Source organism: Xenopus laevis, chromosome 7L (genome assembly GCF_017654675.1).
Source record: "Xenopus laevis strain J_2021 chromosome 7L, Xenopus_laevis_v10.1, whole genome shotgun sequence".
Taxonomy (NCBI): domain Eukaryota; kingdom Metazoa; phylum Chordata; class Amphibia; order Anura; family Pipidae; genus Xenopus; species Xenopus laevis.
In genome coordinates, this window is record NC_054383.1 from 131,883,743 (window position 1) to 131,900,950 (window position 17,208).

The window sequence follows — 17,208 nt, forward strand, 5'->3', positions numbered from 1 at the left end:
ACAAGATGTCTGGAAATCCGGAGGAGATGCAGGAGAGATCTAGGAACCAGAAGAGTCCTCTTTTTTGTTGTTCTGTTACATGGGCTTCATGGGGAAATGTAAGAAGTGCAGGCAGCAGCAGGACAAGTAGATTTCATGTACTTGCTGCTGCCTTGGGGCTCCTGGGTGATCACGGCACTCGGTCCCCCACTTTTCTCATTGCCTAGAGGTGGAGCAATGAGCAGAGATGGAGCAAGTAGCTTTAAAAGCCGCTCATCTACTCCCAAAGTGCTGCAGATCATTGAATCTACGTTCTTTGGCACTTAGGTAATTTTAGTTGTCGGTTTAGTAGATTCAGCTCAGATGAACCTTATATTCAAAGAAGATTCACATACTAAAGGAAACTTGAAGTACGGCAATGTTTTTTTTAAGTTAAAACCTTTATTCGGTACACATGGCAACGATCTGGATAACAGCGACGTTTCAGCTTTTTTTCAAGCTTACCAACTGCTACATAATGACATCCTTTTACAGACAGAAAACATTACGCCAACTACTGGCCTTATCATTATATACAATTTGTTGCAATTCTTGTTACCATTCTTTAAAGGTTGTTACAATCTTGTTATCTCATATCACGTTGCATATCCGTAATGTTATCAAAAAATATATCTGCAAAACACAAAAATTAAAAACACGAAAAATTGTCTGTAAGTCGTTTTCCCTATTTAACCCCTGGGGAGTAAGGGTCTCTAGTTTCCTGATCCACATGGCTTCCTTTTTTAGTAATATTTTTATTCGGTCCCCACCTCTGCCTATTTTAGGAACATGATCCACAATTGGATATTTAAGCAGTTGTTCCCCATGACACAGTTCCACAAAATGGGATGCTGCAGCCTGTTCGGTTTTCTTAGTTCTTATTGCTGATTTGTGTTCTCTTATTCATTCCCTTATGGAATGGCTCGTCTCAGTGGCGTAACTAGTTGTTACTGGGCCCCATAGCAAATTCAATTTAGGGCCCCAAAATATTATAAGTTGGCCTATTTTACCAAGATATATTAAAATTGCTCAATAATTAGGGTCTCACTGGGCCCCCTACACTCCTGGGCCCCCCTGCAACCGCAGGGTCTGCTTCCTCTATAGTTACGCCCCTGGCTCGTCTGTCCCACGCATAATAGTACGCAAGGGCACTTTATCACATATATAACAAAAGATGTAGCACAGGTGTAATATCCTTGTATCCTTATCGGGGTACCCTTCCGTGGGTGATATTTCACATCCCATGTCTGGCAATTTGAGCAGCAACTGCATCCTAAACAGGGGAAAGTGTTATGTTTAACTGGACACAACACACTCTGGGTGTTCTTAACAGTCCCTAAATCTGATTTAACTAACATTGATACGATCATTTTGTTCCTTTTGTATGACATTACTGGTGGTTGTTCAAAGAAAGTTACCCCAGGAATGCCATCTCTTAAAACTCCCCAATGTTTCCTGATCTTGGTGGCTCAAGACATTAAATCTTGAAACAAAGGGAATATGTTCCATCGGTCTCTTTTGTCGGCCTAGGTAACTTTATCCACAAAAAGTAAATTTTACGATTTGTGAGACGGGTTAAACTACAATGTTACATTTACTAGGATCTGTAGTCCATCAATGGCTGAGCAGTGTAGTAGAGTTGGGTTTAGATCCTGTTTAAGGGGTTTATTCTCATTGTCGATGGTGTTTATCATATTGTCTCCTTCATATTCTTTTAGGTGTCCTGTATGAATACGGAAATGCAACTGACAAGTTAAGTCAAAAAGTAAATTTTGGTGAGGTGGAAATAACAAATCTCACCGTCAAGTTCCCCCTCTTTGGAAAAAACTATTCTTCTTTTTATGTGAGTTATACATATGGAATATTCATTGACTGTTCCGGGAATACACACCTGGGGGTTAATATAGCAGGGGTTACTTTTATACTAACCCTGTATAAATCACCCACGTTCTCTAAAGAATGTCACAAAGATATAATTACAGATGCAAGAGAATTAGCCAATGTGAATGCGTATTGTGGTGGTGGTAATTTTAGTCGAATTAAATGTTTTGATATGAATAAAAAGCAGAAGTCGCAATTAAAGGAGAACTAAAGTCTAACTAAAGAAGTAGGTAGAAATGTTGTACATGATGTTTTGTGCTTCTGTACCAGCCCAAGGCAACCACAGCCCTTTAGCAGTAAAGATCTGTGTCTCCAAAGATGCCCCAGTAGCTCCCCATCTTCTTTTCTGCTGATTCACTGCACATGCTCTGTGCTGCTGTCACTTACTGAACTTAGGGACCCACTCACAATATACAGTACACATAGACTAGAAATGTCACAATATAAGGCTGATTAGTAATTAATACACATAATTACTACATGGCAGCACAGAAACCAGTGCAATTAGCATCAGAATTTAATAACCAGCAAACCTGTAGCATCATTTTCTATGACAGATGAACTTCATTTCTTATAGATGATTTCCCACGACTCCTAAGCTCAGCATCTCAGCAGCAGCCTGGAGCACAATGAGCATGTGCAGTGCCACTGACACACAAGATATGTCTAATAAGAGCACAACTGCTGTGCACAACTGTTAGGGCCTGGATCATTGCTCTTATATTTGTTTGTGGGTTTTAGTTCTCCTTTAGGGGCAAAAAAAAGTTATTAGTGGTTAATATCTGTGAGATAAATGTAACAAACCTATGAAATTACACAACCTAATGACAAAAACTGGAAGTTATTCTGTTAAATAAGTGGCACAAAATGCATGTACTTTTTCATGATGTCTAATGTTTCTAGATGGAGTAGTAGAGCTGGATGCCTTCGGCATCTCGTTCTGGCACAGAGGGCAGTGAAAGTACTTGATGTTTGCCCCAAATGAATGTGAAGTATATGTGTAGGTGCTCCCTAAGGTAGTTACTTCCTTTAACCCTCCTATTGTCTGTTAGGATTCTATTTACATTTCTTCTTCCCTGCTCCCATCCACATACTCCAGCTCTTATACACTTTACTACTTCTTGCAACACCTTTGTCCCCCAGTTACTAACAAGCGGATGTGTAGTCACTTCAAATCCTCTTCTCACATCTTCTCCCTCTTTTACCTACTTTTGCAGGCTGCAGGGGATATCTCTCCAAACCCTGGACCCTGCTACATACCAACATATATTCAAACTCATTTTCCTGCCAACTTGTTCCTATTCCTCCAGCCTTCTCATTTAACTCTTTTGAGGTGCATGCCCTTCAGATTTTCAACCCTCTCTCTGTACGTGTAGCTGTCATTTACAGACCCCCTTCAGCCTCCTCCTCTGCTGCTTTCCTTTCTGACTTTGACACCAGGCTTGTTTTCTTCCTCTGCACTGACAGTCCTGCAATCATCCTTGGGGATTTTAACTTCCACATCGATGATGCTTCACAACCATGGCCCTCTCGTTTTCTCCGCCTATCCTCCTCCTTTGAGCTCCAGCATTGGACAAACACCCCTACTCATAAGGATGGCCATTTTCTGGATCTAGTCTTTACTAAAAAAAAACTCATTGGTTTTAAAAGTTAACCCTTCCCCCATTGTGATCACTATTTGGTTACATTTTCCATCTCTCAGTCTCCATGCCCACCTGCTTCTTCTTAGTTCTGGATACACGTGACATTGACCTTCCAGCCTTAGCTCAGTCTTTCAGGTCCAGTCTCACTTCCTTTAAAGGAGAAGGAAACCCCCTGGGCGCAAAACCCCTCCCCCCTCCCCTGTGTTGCTCCCCCTCCCTCCTCCCCCCTGGCCTACCTGTCCAGCTGGTCAAATGCCCCTAACTTGTTATTTACCCCTCTGTGCAGGTCCAGTCCACGGAGTTCACAGACGCCATCTTCTCCCAAGCGATCTTCTTCCTGCTTTGACAAGCGTTTTTGGCGCATGCGCAGTAGGAGCATTTCGCCGGTATGGATCTACTGCGCATTCGCCAAAAGTCACGTAATTTTTCGGCATTTTGCGAATTTCGTGGGAAATTTGCGAATTTTTCAGCGAAGTGAAACGGCGCAAATTCGCCCATCACTAAACCTAACAAATACTGAACGAATCATCTTTTCACCTAAGGGTAAGGTCACACTGGGTGTTTTGGGGAGATTTAGTCGCCTGGCGACTAATAGCCTGGTCTTTGCAGCGACCAATCTCCCCGAACGGCTTCCCTCACTCTTGCACTGGCTAAAATGAAAAATCGCCTGCACTAAGCACATGCGGCGATTCGTTTTCCAAAGTCGCCTGAAGTTTCCTTGTGAAACTACTACTCCCCTTTTTACTATCTCTATTGATGGCATGCCCATTAACCCTGTCAACTCAGCACGTTGTCTGGGGGTAATCTTTGACTACTCTCTCTCCTTCTCTGATCATATTAACACCACTGTTAAAACCTGTCACTTCTTCTTACGCAATATTGCCAAAATCTGTCCCTTCCTTTCACCTGCTACAGCCAAGATGCTCATTCATGCTCTCATCCTATCCAGACTAGATTACTGTAACCTTCTACTAACTGGCCTCCCTAACTGCCATCTCTCCCCTCTACAGTCTGTTTTAAACACTGCTGCCAGAATTCTCCTCCTCTCATCCAAAAGGTACAGGCCCCTCCCCTGCTGATGTCCTTATCATGGCTTCCTATAAAACAAAAAATAACTTATAAACTCCTCCTCTTAACCTTCAAATGCCTTAACTTTTCTGCACACAACTCATCTCATCTCTTGTCTCTCTATATTATCCTGGCCGAAACCTCCGCTCCTCTCAGAGAAACCGCTTTGTTGTACCCCCCACTTCTACTACTGTTTAATGTATCAAACCCTTCTCTTTTGCAACACCTTATATTTGGAATGTCATTCCTAAATCTCTGCGGAGAGAATCCTCCTTCAGTGTTTTTAAAACAAAACTCAAAGACTCCCTCTGGGAGCACCTGGATAACACCTGAAATGGGAACTGGCACTTATAGAACAGTGTAACAAACTGTAACCTACAGCACTTTAATACCCCTCTGAATTGTGTCTGTATGTTACCCTCCCATTTAGACTGTAAACCCTACGCGACAGGGTCCTCTAGCCTTTTGTTTCCTTGACACTGAGCACTTAATCTGTATTGTAATTATATTTTATATTTATGTGAATTGTATTTCTAATAATGCACTTATTGTTACTTTTTATTTCAATGACCCCTTGTTACTACTAATTTATTGTTTTGCTGTACAGTGCTTTGCCCTCAAATGAGCACTGTACAAATAAAAAGAATACACATATACTATAAAAGGATAAAAGAAAGGATGCCAGGAAGTTCTTACAGTGAAATAAAAGAGGAACAGTTTATTTGTCAGAGACAAATGATCCACAGGGTTATTTACAGTCCAAAGAGGCATAGGCAGAACAGATATTCACAAGGCTTGGACACTACATCAGAGACAGTTGAATGTGGTTCCCCTGCAGATTTAGTCAAGGTAGTACAGCATCTCCAGGCAGAAATACTTCAAAGTGGACCGGATCCCACCCATTGGAATGGTCAGGGAGAAGAATCAAAACCTGACACCCTATCCACTGTAGTCCCTTCACTATAGACACATCTTTTACCCTAGAGAAGCTACTCCATGCTACAATGCTCAAAGCTGCTCTTTCTACCTTCCTCACTATCTTACTCTGCTAGAAAGAACTATATATTTATCCTGTCTCTAGCTGACCTCATTCATGGGTTTCCTGCTCCCTGACTCAACACTAGAGGTACTGGTCCCTCTAGGGCAGAATGGCTTTTACTGGGCCGTGGTGTACCCAGGCTCCCTGGAAACATCCAGATGGGTCAGCAACCAGAAGCCAAAGAGGAAGATCCACTCCCAACCAAGCACTATCTTACAGTGCGGCAGGAAGTGGTCATAAAGCTTCTTGGCCAATAACTGGGATATGTAAATTAATACATGGGCATCTGCCCAGCAACTAGGGAGATGAGGAAGTGTAGGGAGTTAAAGCCATAAGGACATTAGTAAACCTATGGGTCCCTACACCACCTTAAAAAAATCAAACCATTTGTGATACCCCAAGAAATCATTTGGAATAAAAAGAGCTCAATCTGTAGCTGCACAGGACATATCTGGGGTCATGCAATCCCTGCAAAGAGCAGCACACCTCTTGGTGCAAGTGCTCCAAGCACCAAGGGGTGTACGTGTGCCCAGGGACTTTGAAAATGATCCTTATCATGTCACAGGCTTTGACTGAAGCTCAGATTGCAACCAATAGCATTTAGACTTCTAAGATAGCAAGTAATTTAGGTAAACTAAGACCTCACTCATTGATCCGTCTTCAGATATCCTAAAGCTGAGCCTCACAGTTTTTAGCTAAGCAAGTACTTGCGCCTTGCCTGTGTCACTGGGTGCTCAAGTTTGGGAGTTTTACTTTACTTTACTGAAAGTAGCAAGTTGTAGGTAAAACTTAGTCCCTGTGTAAAATGTATAATGAAGCAATAGAATTCTCAATGAATCAGATGCAATTTGAGTGTAGTTGGCCAGCTTAAATATATTGTAATATATGGACAAACACTCAATGTTTTGTTTAAAGGGTAAGGCATTTTTCAGTAGCAGTATGCACAAAATGTCTCAATGTCTTAAATATATTGATAATGGGTTGAGTGCAGAGGACCTCTTGTATTTGTCAGTGGGTGCTCAAGAGACATATTTGGAGATAAATGTCTTCCATATACCTTTGCCCAACTTTCATGCCAAAAATCACACTTATCCAAAGATTTCATAAATCAATGTCTTTTTTTTGCAGCTGTGCCTGGAAGGAATCCTGGATTTCAATAGAGGTAACTGTTTTGCATCACCAGTTATCCCTCGAGATGGTTCCCTTCCTATTATTGCCCCGTTTTGGGGTGATTTTTCTATTGCATTATCGGGTGATATTTACTACCGGCAGAGCAATGATCCCAGGCTCCTGGCCAATGCAACGCAAGACATCAATAAATACTTTCCAGGCTTAAGGTTTTCTGCCCAGTGGGTGTTTATAGCGACATGGGACAAGGTGACATCCATACTAGGAATTGTAACTCAGGTATAACTTTTATGTTACTTCTCGAAGCTGTTCTGCATCATAATCTCAGCTGTTCTGCTATTCATTAACAATCAACTAACAACATGCGGGTCGTTGTGAACCCTCTCATTTTTGGAATGTGGGGCACAGACCTGCAGCACTTAAAAGGAAAACACAGAGGAAGATTTATCATTGGTCTTTATGGATCATTTATAGTCTTTTATAGGATTCATTATGTCGGACTAGTTGTTACTCAAGGGTCTAACAGTTATATACCGTATCATGATCCATTCTTTCATATATTTTCAGCAAATTATCCTGTAAGGTTCCTGATTTGATCATTGACAAATCTGCCCAGGTTTTTTTTTTCCCAAAAGGGCAGGGATTAAGAAAAAGAGAATTTTGGAGAATGTAGTTTGCTAAAAAAAAAATTATTTTTCCTAATCCCTATTGATATTTGATATAAATGATTTCTCTTGTACTTTTTTCCCATTCTCCCCTTTCCATACATACCATACATACCATTGAAACCAGTAAAGTTATACCAAATAAGTGAAAGAGGGAAACATTAAAATTTGCATTTCAGGCTGCATGTGTGTATTTTAACATAATATGGGCGGGGGACTTACAGATACAAATAGATGGGTAGTTACTTTTTTGGTGGCCATTCTGGTTCTTTGTGATGCACCAGTCATTAGTGATGGGCGAAGATATTCGCCAGGTGCGCATTCACGGCAAATTTGCACGATTCACCGTCAGCGAATAAATTTGCGAAACGCCCGCAAAAATTCGCGGAAAAAATTTGCCCGCGTCAAAAACGGGCGCCGGCATCGAAAAAAATGGGTGCCGGCATCAAAAACGGGCGCCGGCATCAAAAATGAGACGCCGGCGCCGTTTCGCGAATTTTTCGCCGTTTCGCGAATTTCGCGAATTTTTCGGCGAAACGGCGCAAATTCGCCCATCACTACCAGTCATGTGACTGTCACTGGTAGTTGTATAGTTTTGACATATTGATGGAAAATCTTTCTAGATAAGAACCCTTATCTTACCTTAGAATTAATAATAATAATTTTTCATTTTCTTATCTGTATTTTCTTTTTCACTGAAGTGACGTCCTCCTTGGAGCTCTCCAATAATTGCCTTCTGACAATGTTGTATCATTTCTTTGTAACCAGATTAATATAGAATACACATGATGGTTGGCCATTCAGCACTTCATGTACCAGCTGTAGAATGAACGTTTTCCATGCAGATACCCATTATTTATCCAATTTAGAATAATCTTTATGAAATAATCCAAATACCCTGCAAACTCCAAACCAACAAGATAAACAAAATGACATTTAGGGGCAGATTTATCAAGGCTCGATTTTCGAAGTAACTGGAGTTTTTTTTAACTCCCATAACTTCGAAATTCGAATAAAAAAAGACAAACCCAAATTTATTAAAAAAAACTGGTGTGTTTTTGTGGGTGAATAGGCTGTATTCGATCAATCAAATCGAAGTAAGAACATATTTGATCGAATTTGATTTTAAGTATTTTAAAAAAAAAACTTTTATTTTTTAAAGTCCACCAATTGACTCCAAATTGGTTCTAGGAGGTCTCCCATAGGCTAAAACAGCAATTCGGCTTTAGACAGAGAATGTCGAAATTTTAAAGAGACAGTACAAATTTCAATATTCAAATTTTATCATTTTTTTCAAAGTCGGACTATTCCCTAGTAGTACACAAAAATAGCTCGAAATTCGATTTTTTTTTTTACTTCGAATTTTCAATTCAACCCGTGATAAATATGCCCCTCAATGCATCTGGGACATCACAATTTTAGGTTACACCTGTTCTGTTTGTACTGTTTTTTTGAGTGTGGGTCTCATTCCAGTTTTTGCCTCTAGGTGAATACACTACAGGTTGTTCTTATAACAGATGGAACTCTTTCATTTGTTCTTTTTAACTATGCGGACATTCAGTGGTCACATGGCGCAGCGGTAAGTAATTGTGATGATGGCAAATGAAAGGGATGGTTCACCTTTAACATAACTTTTAATATGTTATTTAATGACCACTTATAAGCAGGTTTTCAGTTGGTCTTCATTATTTATTTTATATAGTTTTTTTAATTGTTTTCTTTCTTCTTCTGACTCTTTCCAGCTTTCAAATAGGGGTCACTGACCCCATCTAAGAAACAAATGCTCTGTACTGCTACAAATGTATTATTATTGCTACTTTTTATTACTCATCTTTCTATTCAGGCCTCTCCTATTCATATTTCAGTCTCTTATTCAAATCAATGCATAGTTGCTAGGGGAATTTGGATCCTAGCAACCAGATGGCTGAAACTGCAAACTGGAGAGCTGCTGAATAAAAAGCTAAATAACTTAAAAACTACAAATAATAGAAAATGAAAACCAATTGCAAATTGTCTTAGAATATCACTCTCTACATCATACTAACAGTTAATTTAAAGGTGACCAACCCCTTTAAACTGCTGGGTACATAAGTAAGTGTAGAGATCATTTCAAGTGGCGTTATTTCTCCCCATTAATAGTTTTATAAAAGTAACACTGGTTTACTGCGATATGATGACTTGTATTTGACAGCAGACTGCTGCAAAGGTTTCATTCTGACCATGGCACTCCCTACATGGATTTTGTAGTGAATATTCCTCCGATTTTTGTGTGGGGTCCTTACTCAGTTCAGCTGCTTCCTTTGTATTTTAGGGACACATGTTGGATTTAAAAATGTGAACTGCACAATTTTGTGGGTCTCCCACTGCATTCATACTATACACAACCTATGGAGGCCTGAGCTCCAGGGTCAGACTGGCCTGGTGGGACACTGGGAAAATACCTGGTGAGCCCCGACCCTCATGGGCCCCTTCCGGGCAGATTGGACAAATTTTTTGGCACTGTGCAGCGCCGTTCATACATGTGTGTCGAGCTGCACCTTTCACGCGTATGCGTGGCTCCACTTGCGCATGCGTGCCGAGCAGCGCCTTACTGCATCAGCGGCGCATCACAGTAGGGGGACAGGGGCCCTGGACAGCAGTCCTGGTGGGCCCCGGGCCCCCCAGTCCAAACCTGCTAAGCTCCTCTTCAATTGGCCAATGTAATAAGGATTGCAAAGTTCTCATCAGACCTGGTGCTAATATATTGTGTTTGAAATTTTTTATTTGCTTTTCACAATCAACCATAAAAATCAATATGATAACAAATAGTATGCAGAATAAGAAGATTAATACAATGACATATTATACAGAATGTATAACTTACAATGAAGTAATATGTAAAATAAAATAGAAACTAACAAGAACTAACTTGGTGCTAATATATTGCATATACCTCAGTTGGTGCAGTCAGAATTCTCAGAATGCTCACAAAATGTCTAACATAGTGATGAGTGAAATTTTGCACCAAGCTTTACAGTGTATTTTTGTTGTACAATTTCCGGTCAGGTCAGATTCGCCCATCGCTAGTCTCACATCACAGTACATTGTACATTTACATTTTCTTTATAAACTGGTTATTCCTTAACGTGATATTTTCTTGACAGGCTGGACTGTACAATGGAAATGCTTCAGAATACTATCAATTAAATAATCCACGTGACTCTGTTTTCAACTTGACAAGCTCAAGTAACATTAATTATCCAGGGAGGTGGGCTTTCCGAGTAGACAAATTACAGGTGGAAGGTATGTATGAAAGCGAAGTATCTCAAGAACCACCACACTCCTACTTTCAACATTGTAGAGTGTTTGTGACTGATTACATTGGGTTAATGATCATTTTTAAATTATGAAACATATTTACCATAAATCAGGAGATTCAATGGCCTTGCCTTGGTGTTACATTTTTTTCATACTGTACTCTTAAAAATGATAGGAGAGTGACTACAAATTGTATATCACTTTTATAAAACACATATCCTAGGATAATATGCTAAAACACATTTTATTCTGCAGTTACTGTTACTTACTGTAGGTTGTGTATTTGTCAAAGCAGTTAGATTTGTCACTTGCCAAAGTCAAGAGTGTTAATGGTATTCCACTCATATCCCAGGGATGTCCGGGTTTGGAATGAGATCACTTTACTTTCACTTGTCTATCTGAGTGCAGCGCTGGGTGACTGCCATGGTCTGTGGTTCCGTCACTCCTCAGGAGCATTTTGGCAAGCATTGGTGTAGTTATGTTTGACTTTTTGTGAGCTTGTAAACTTGTTTTACTAAAAATGTGACATTTTCACATGGAGCCTGGACTCCTGGTGTATTAATGGGGATATGGGGTTTATTGTATTGGGGTGTCCAATAGAACAGATTGGTAGGAACGACCATAGCCTTTATGCCTCCCATGTTTATTACTGAACCTAAATCAGTAACAAGACAAATGCTTATACGGTGGTTTAATATTAACACTAAGCATTCTCTGCATATATTCTTAGATACATTGAGGGGAATGTAATGGTTCAATTTCATTGTTCAATCAGTCAATGGATCAGGGAGTACACACTTATAGGAGAAGTAAAGACCTATTTACTTAGGGGTGCCAAAAGTTAGGCCACACCAGAAAACTACACCCGCCCAGGATTATTCCAGCGAGCACCAAAGAGCAATGCGCTTCCTTCTTCTTCTTTCTTCAAATTTCCAGAGGCAGACGCATGCACGGTAGAATGAAATAGCCAACTTTTTCATTAAAGTTCTCCTTTTGCACTACTGCACATGCGCACTCGCAAAGAAAGAAGATGCCTGAAGCCGATCTCTCTGTGGTGCTTGCTGGAAGAACTTCTGGACCAGTGCAGTTTTTATCCTTACTATCTTACTCTCCTAGAGAGTACTATGAAAGGTTCAACCTGTCTCTGGCTAAGCCTCATTCATGGGGTCCCTGCTCCCCAACTTATCTTTAGAGGTTCAGGTCCCTCTAGGGTAGAACAGCTTTACAAGGCCTTGGTGTATCCAGGCTCCCTCGATCACATGCAGCTGGGTCAGCAACCAGAAGCCAAACAGGAAGATCCACCCCTAACCAAGCTCTATGTGCCACTCTAAAGTGTGGCACAAAGTGGTCATAAGGCCTCTAAGCCAATAGCACAAATATGTTTATTAACAAGTAGATACATGGGCATCTGCCCAGCAACTAGGGAGATAATGAAGGGTATGGATTTAAAACCATAGGGACATATTAAACCTATAGGTCCCTACACTAGCCAGACAGTAGGGAAAAAGCAGCAAAGAGCAGGAACATGAAACAAAGTGCTTTTTATTTTTCACTTAACACCTTGCACCAAGAGGGTGGAAGGAGCAATAATTGTATTAATGCCAAATGCAAATATAAAATTAAACCCTTTTTTCTTTTTCTCTAGTACCCACAATTCAACAAACAACAACAACTATGAGTCAAGTCATATATGGAAACGGTAATGAACTTTTTATGACCACAAAGTCCATTGTATGATCACAAATTCAATTTTATCCCCACAAAAAGAAATTTGCTGCACAAAAACATGATGTGGTCGCCAAATAATTCTGTGAACTCTAAATAAATTCTATGGATAATTACAGGGTTTCCTTAGCGGTTTGCATCAGTAGTTAAAACTAATTTAAACACTGATGCCATTATTAAAGCTTGCACCAGAAATTATGCTTTTACCAAGACAGATGCCATTTGTGTCCTTATTGTTGCATCATGCACATATAGTGGGAAATGCAACAAAGTCTTTTCTGTGATCTTCTGATTGCGCATGCATGCGACCAGCTGTCGCCGTGACCAAACAGGTTGCCTAGGGTACCTGGCCGGCCTAGCCCATCACTGGCGGCCAGCACAAGTTGACGCACAACTAGGGTTGCCACCTGATCTGTATTTTACTGGCCTGGACAGCAAAAATTATGCATGATGCCAATGTTATTAGGAAAAAAAATATAGGAAGGCCAATATCTTTTTCCAGTAAAGCTTGCAACCATATGCAGCAACTGACTGTGGGGGAATCTGCTCAACCACAATTGCAGTTGCATTTGTACCCCTACTGTAACTGGAGGGACGATTTATCAAAATTCTAATCTTTGTGATTTTTCTGAATTTAAAAACGTAAAAAAAAAATAGCCAAACTCATTAGTGGAAAAAAAAACTCAACACCTTGATTGCTTAACAAAAACAACTGTACCCTAAAATTTCAATGAGTCTGACAAATTTAATTTTGAAAACTAGAATTGAAAAATAGTTTCAATTGTGCTAATACAAGTCCAATTGGCTTAAAATTTTTTGCTCTTAATAAATCTTGAATGTTTGACGAGGACGCGCGTGTGGACAGCCTGCATCAGAGAGTGGCACCCGCTTAACATTTTTCAGTGGCTGACTAGGGGTAGGCTGCTTATGAAATACGTGCCTGGCGCCAAATAAGCTTTGTGCCCTAGGCACACACCTCTTTTGCCGGCCCTGCTTGAACGTGACAACAGGACTGCACCCAGGGTTTAAAAACCTGTGGATTTAAGTTCACTCAATAGCAAATATAACATATTAAAATACAATATATTAAACTGTGATGTTAAACTATGAATGTCTCTTTTGGTGCAATTTTAGTATGTATACCTGTATATTGAAAATGTGCTTGCACCAGTATTATTCTTGAATTTGCACCAAAATAATCTTTGAATTGTTATCTATGAATGTCTAGAATCCCAGTGCTGTTTCTTTCATCACAGCACCTTCAAAGGTTTAAAACTTTACTGTATGTTTTAAAAAGTGACACTAAAAATATTTAGGTAGATTTAGTTTAATATAAATGTTTAGGTAATGGTTAATACATATGTTTAGGTTAGATACTAGGGTGAGCTAGAGGATAACAGTTGTAATGTTTAGGTTGGACACTAGGGGGGAGCTAGAGGATAACAGTTGTAAGGGAAAGTCTCCAGTGCATGGAGAATAGATGGTTATATAAGGGAAGGTTTCAGGAAGTGAGATCAGAGATGCATCATAGGAAGCAAGATGAGCAGAGGGCACTGCAGCAGTAGAGTCATCTTGTGGAAGAGGTACTGAGCCTAGGTAGTGTGAGGCCTATTGGTATAATAGTACACTCTATGGAGTGTAAGTGAGAGAGTGTAAGTAATTAGCATGGTCAGCTATGACCCTAACTAGGAATGAGTAGGCATAATGTTCCCAGGGGGAATCCTGCCAGCCAGGGCTTAAGTGGAGGGGCTGATCCGGATAGAGCTGGCCAGGGCCCAGGAGGGTGCCTGGGAGTCCGCCCTGGCAGTGTGCAGTTACGGGAAGTTTCATATGGAAAACTGGGAGATTGAGCCCTGTGAATGTGCTGCTGCTTAACTGAAGGGCATGACAAAGAACGTGATTAAACTACAATTCTCTGATTGGTGTGGCACAGCCACCGTTACATGTCACCCTCCCATCGTCTTCTAAGCTTCTATGCAATGAAAGACTTTTTGCAACAAAGAGGTGTGTCAGCAGTATTTTTTTCCTATAAGTTGTAAATTTGTGAAAGTGAAACACAGATAATTCTAAAAACATAAAAAAAAACAATTACGATGCTAAAATAATCTCTTTAGCTGAGACGACTCAAGGAACTTTATGCACTTTTTATACATTTTTATTTTTAATTTGTCCTTGTGCAATATACATTGTGTATTTATAGTTTTTCTTTTATGTTCAGCCCTCACTACTCTAAAGTCAAGTAATATACCTGTGATATCCGGCAATGATAATAACCTTATATTTATTTATTTTTAATTACCCATGTCCTTGTACGTGTTGGTTATATATTTATATTTGTTTCTCTCATGTCAGGCACGCCAACTGGAAATATTCAAGGAACATTTGCTACCTGTAAAATATATGTGTATATATTTGCTTTGTATATAGTTTTTCCTTTAAACTTAATTTGACATTTAATTTTGTTCAATAAATTGGTGTTGGGAAAATGAATCAGCTACTGTCAAATATACATGTATATGCAGAGGGATACTAGAAGTCTTCTAGGGGTTCCATGTAGAAGCAATAGGCCACAGGCTTGGTACCTTTATACAGGATGCTAAACTCTGAGTTTTCTGAATCTTCCTTCAACACTCTAATGACAACGAATTCCTATATAATAAATGCATAACAAAAAGATCAAATTATGTAAATCTAAATAAAATTTACGAGTAAAACCATGTTATACAATAGGACCCAATAGCTACATACACATCATTAGGGATGTAGCGAACCGCCGATAATGTGTTCGCGAACGCCGTTCGCGAACACCGGCAAAATTTGCGAACAGTTCGCGAACAGTTCGCGAACAGTTCGCGAACTTCGAACATCCGAAAATCGTTCGATTTTAGCGATCGAATGGTCGAATGGTCGAACGATTTTGACGCGAACGCCTATTGGCGAACGTCGCGCGACGTTCGCGAACTTGCGGCGGACGCGAACAGCCGAAGTTCGCCGGCGAACAGTCCGCGACATCCCTACACATCATAGAACCAGAAATAATGAATAAACCACACTCAAATTTCTGCCACAAATAAAATTTAAACCAGACTTCCCAAGGTGGGTCATTATAGTGAAGAAGGATGTCGGGAAAATGACACTGAGCTCTAAAACCCACTGATTGCTCACACATTGATCTGTATTGAAATATTTGCCAGTTTATTGTAAACTTACCTGACAGTCAGAAAAGTTTTGTATATGTACTAAAATTTAGAATGTTGGGAATTCTTCCTCAGTTTAAAGTTTAGTAATGCTATGCTTACATTAAGGGGGTTACTTACTAAAATCTGATTTTATCTCATTGTTCCAATAAAAAAACTTGAATAAAACTGCCATCCCCGATTTTGCCTTATTTATTAATAAAATAACTCGGATCTGTAAAACACTCAATAAAATCATGCGAAAACTTGAATTGTATGATTTTTTGGGGCTTTTCTCCCGAATCACTTGGTTTTCGAGTTTTTGCCTGAAAACCCCTTATTCATCGGATTAGTGTTCTATACCCAGCACAATATCTTTAAATTGGGATAGGGACACCGGTCATTGACTTAGACAGGTCAGAGATGGTGGATTTTCAGACATGGGCCTTTTCCGGGTTTAACAAATCTCAATAATTCATTTTTTTCCAACATAAAATTTGAATTTTTGCCCCAAAAAGCCAGACCAGATAAATGCGAGGTTTAGTAAATAACCCCCTAATTCTTTGCTCTTTGCATTAGTTAGTAAATAAAACATATGGAAATGGGATTGAATGTAACTTTTTTTGTTATCTACAATATAACTATGCAAGTGTTTGATATAAATTTGTTGTAAAGATATTTTATTTGAAATTAAATCAGTGGTTTGTATCAGTATTCCAAACATCTCAATAAAATTGAGTTAAAATTTTATTGATTTAATAAAATGTTTATTAAATTTATTTCAAATACATTTATTTTAAGCATTATCTGTCTGGTTAGTTTGTGTATTTGGTAATTTCATTGAATGTACGTGATGATTCACTGAAGTTAAAAATAGTTTTCCATCCTATTTTTTTCCCAACCATTGCATTTTGTACTCTCAAGCACTAGCGTATTTAAGAAAAACGTAAAAAAAACTGTCAGATTTTTTTTTGGTGGGGAGTGGTTTGCACACAAGCAAAAATCACGTTGCTACCTTATAGTTGTCTCAGCTGGGCCTAAAAAGTGTGTTTCTCAGTGTAACTAGTCACCCCTGAATCCCACTTATTCATAGACTGGTGGGCACACCCCTGTACATCCCTTTTATAGGCGCTTTGACCAATCAAAAGAACACATACATAAATCAATCACACTTGTGAAGCCATATTTACATCAATGAACCTAAAAATAATGCAAGCTTCCTCCATAGGGGTACATTTAATAAGCAGCGAAAAGCCATCGCAACATCGAAAATTCGCTCAGACAATGCTAATTTACTGAATGCTGGTGAATTTTCGCTAGCGTTACTTCTACAATCAAATTATGCCTAGCGGAACATCATTAGAGGTCTTCACTCAGGCTAATTTGCATACAGCGAGAAATTATAAAGTTGAATGGACGTATATGTTGCAGCAAATACATTACATTACACAAGTCCAGGGAACCTTAATAAAATAAAGTTGTTATATTGCCCTACACATGAGCCCAGTGTATAGTTTATGTGTCATATGTTAGAAAATGTAGGCAGGGGACCCGGTTACCCAAAAAAT

The 17,208-nt window shown here is 39.5% G+C and overlaps 1 protein-coding gene across 2 annotated transcripts in view; it reads left to right on the forward strand.

Annotated features, from left to right (window-relative positions):
- LOC108696932 (sushi, nidogen and EGF-like domain-containing protein 1) overlaps positions 1 to 15,219 on the forward strand; it is a 48,893-nt gene extending 33,674 nt beyond the window's left edge. For both annotated transcript variants that reach the window (XM_018226636.2, XM_041569748.1), the window contains 6 exons: positions 1,737 to 1,861; positions 6,778 to 7,056; positions 8,929 to 9,021; positions 10,586 to 10,724; positions 12,385 to 12,438; positions 14,817 to 15,219. In XM_018226636.2, coding sequence (XP_018082125.1) covers positions 1,737 to 1,861; positions 6,778 to 7,056; positions 8,929 to 9,021; positions 10,586 to 10,724; positions 12,385 to 12,438; positions 14,817 to 14,914 — 788 coding nt within the window. In that variant the 3' untranslated portion in view covers positions 14,915 to 15,219. The remainder of the gene's footprint in view (positions 1 to 1,736; positions 1,862 to 6,777; positions 7,057 to 8,928; positions 9,022 to 10,585; positions 10,725 to 12,384; positions 12,439 to 14,816) is intronic.
- The last annotated feature ends 1,989 nt before the right edge of the window (positions 15,220 to 17,208 follow it).